Source organism: Otolemur garnettii, unplaced genomic scaffold, assembly GCF_000181295.1.
Source record: "Otolemur garnettii isolate 467f Iridium unplaced genomic scaffold, OtoGar3 scaffold00013, whole genome shotgun sequence".
NCBI classification, from domain to species: Eukaryota; Metazoa; Chordata; class Mammalia; order Primates; family Galagidae; genus Otolemur; species Otolemur garnettii.
Window position 1 is genome coordinate 562,675 of NW_003852408.1, and position 1,720 is coordinate 564,394.

The 1,720-nt window shown below is 52.4% G+C and overlaps 1 protein-coding gene across 1 annotated transcript in view; it reads right to left on the reverse strand.

Moving 5' to 3' along the window:
* INPP5D (inositol polyphosphate-5-phosphatase D) overlaps positions 1-1,720 on the reverse strand; it is a 118,831-nt gene that overhangs the window by 1,662 nt on the left and 115,449 nt on the right. The window contains exon 26 of the mRNA XM_023510360.1: positions 915-1,491. Coding sequence (XP_023366128.1) covers positions 915-1,491 — 577 coding nt within the window. The remainder of the gene's footprint in view (positions 1-914; positions 1,492-1,720) is intronic.

A 1,720-nucleotide genomic window follows, 5' to 3' on the forward strand; every position in this document is an offset into this window, starting at 1 on the left:
AAAAAAAAAAAAAAAAAAATATTGTGTGTATTTAACTTATATACAAATTACAATGTATAGTAATAATATGTAATAGTCTATGATAAAATGTAATTCTCGCTATACATTTATGAAGCAGGTGCTACTAATAGTCTCCCCCCTTTTTTAGACAGCGTTTTACTATGCTGCCCTCGGTAGAGTGCTCTGGCCTCACAGTTCACAGCAGCCTCAAACTCTCAGGCTTAAGTGCTTCTCTTGCCTCAGCCTCCCAAGTAACTGGGACTACAGACACCCTCCACACACCGGGCTATTTTGTTGTTGTTGTTGTTGTCATTGTTGTTTAGTAGGCCTGGGCAGGGGTCAAACTCGCCAGCCTCAGTGAATGTGGCTGGCACCCTAACCACTGAGCTATAGGCACCGAGCCTAACAGCCCCCTTTTACAGATGAGTAAACTGAGGCCCACAGTACAGAGCCAGAAGGGGGAGAGCTAGGATTGAATAGGATTTAAATTCAGCACAGACTGGCTCCAGAGTCTGTTCCTAATCGCTATTCATTGAGCTATATTCATTCGCTCACTCATTTCCTATAAAAAGAAATTTATTTTGCAGAAAGGAAGGGGATGTTGCCTCTGAAGTCTCTAAAATACCAGGGAAATTTAAGTACTAACCCTAATGACACCAATGAGGGACTATAAATGACCTAGGCTCCTTCTCTTCACGGAGACTTACTCCTCTGGGTCCAGCACAGGGCACGGGTATCCCTTTTAAGTACTGCAGAGGCAATGTGGGGCCAGGAGTACGGGGAACAGAGAGGCTTGGGTTCAAAACCTGATTCTAGTCCTTCCTCATGGAGCAGCTCCTAGGACGATCACACACCCACGTGCGCGCACACATGTACACACACGCACCCAAGCCCATGCTCAGCTGAGCACACACCTGTGCAGCTGTCCTGCTGAGCGACCCCTCCTCTGGGCGGTGCTTGCCATGGTGCGGGAGCTCACTGCTGTCGCGGTAGTCGCGGCCCTTGGAGTGCTGCAGGTGAAGGACTGCCGGGCTTTTGCTGGGCAGGGGTGGCCGTGGCGAGGGGGCCGGCAGTGTCTGCGGGCTCATGTCCGACCTGGAAGGCTTGATGGGTCTCTTGGCAGGCACGGGGGCCAGGGAGCTCGCCGAGGCCTTGGGCTTCCCTTGGCTCTTGTCCCCGGCAGCCGCCCTGCCCTCCGCTGCGGAGGACGAGCAGGTGAAGGAGCGCAACCGAGGGGCGGGGACCTGCTTGCCGGTCCCCTCGCTGCGGTCAGCCTCCTGGGCTTTGATGAGCGTGATGCCAGGCGTCAAGATCCCCGGCTCCGGGCAGGGCGGGGGCTCCTTCCGCAGCGTTTTGGGCGATTCCTGCTCCTTCCTGGGAGCTGGCTTGGGGAAGGAGCTCACGGACCCATACAGTGGGTTCTCAAACATCTCCGGCTTGCTCAGCGGCAGGTCCTCCAGCGCTTCCGCCCCCTTCCCCAGGTCACCTGGCCTGGAGTCACAGAAAAGAAAGAGCCACACTCAGGAATCTTACCGGAGCTTAAAGGCTCTGGGTTTTTCTTTTGGGGTCATGAAAATGTTTTGTAACTAGAGAGACCTGCACAACGTTGCGGAACGTACTGCAAGCCATCAAATTGCTAGTTTCAAAATGGGTTAATTCTACATTATGTGAATTTCACTTTGATTTAATAAAGGAAAACAGACAGTACCGTCTTAATGGT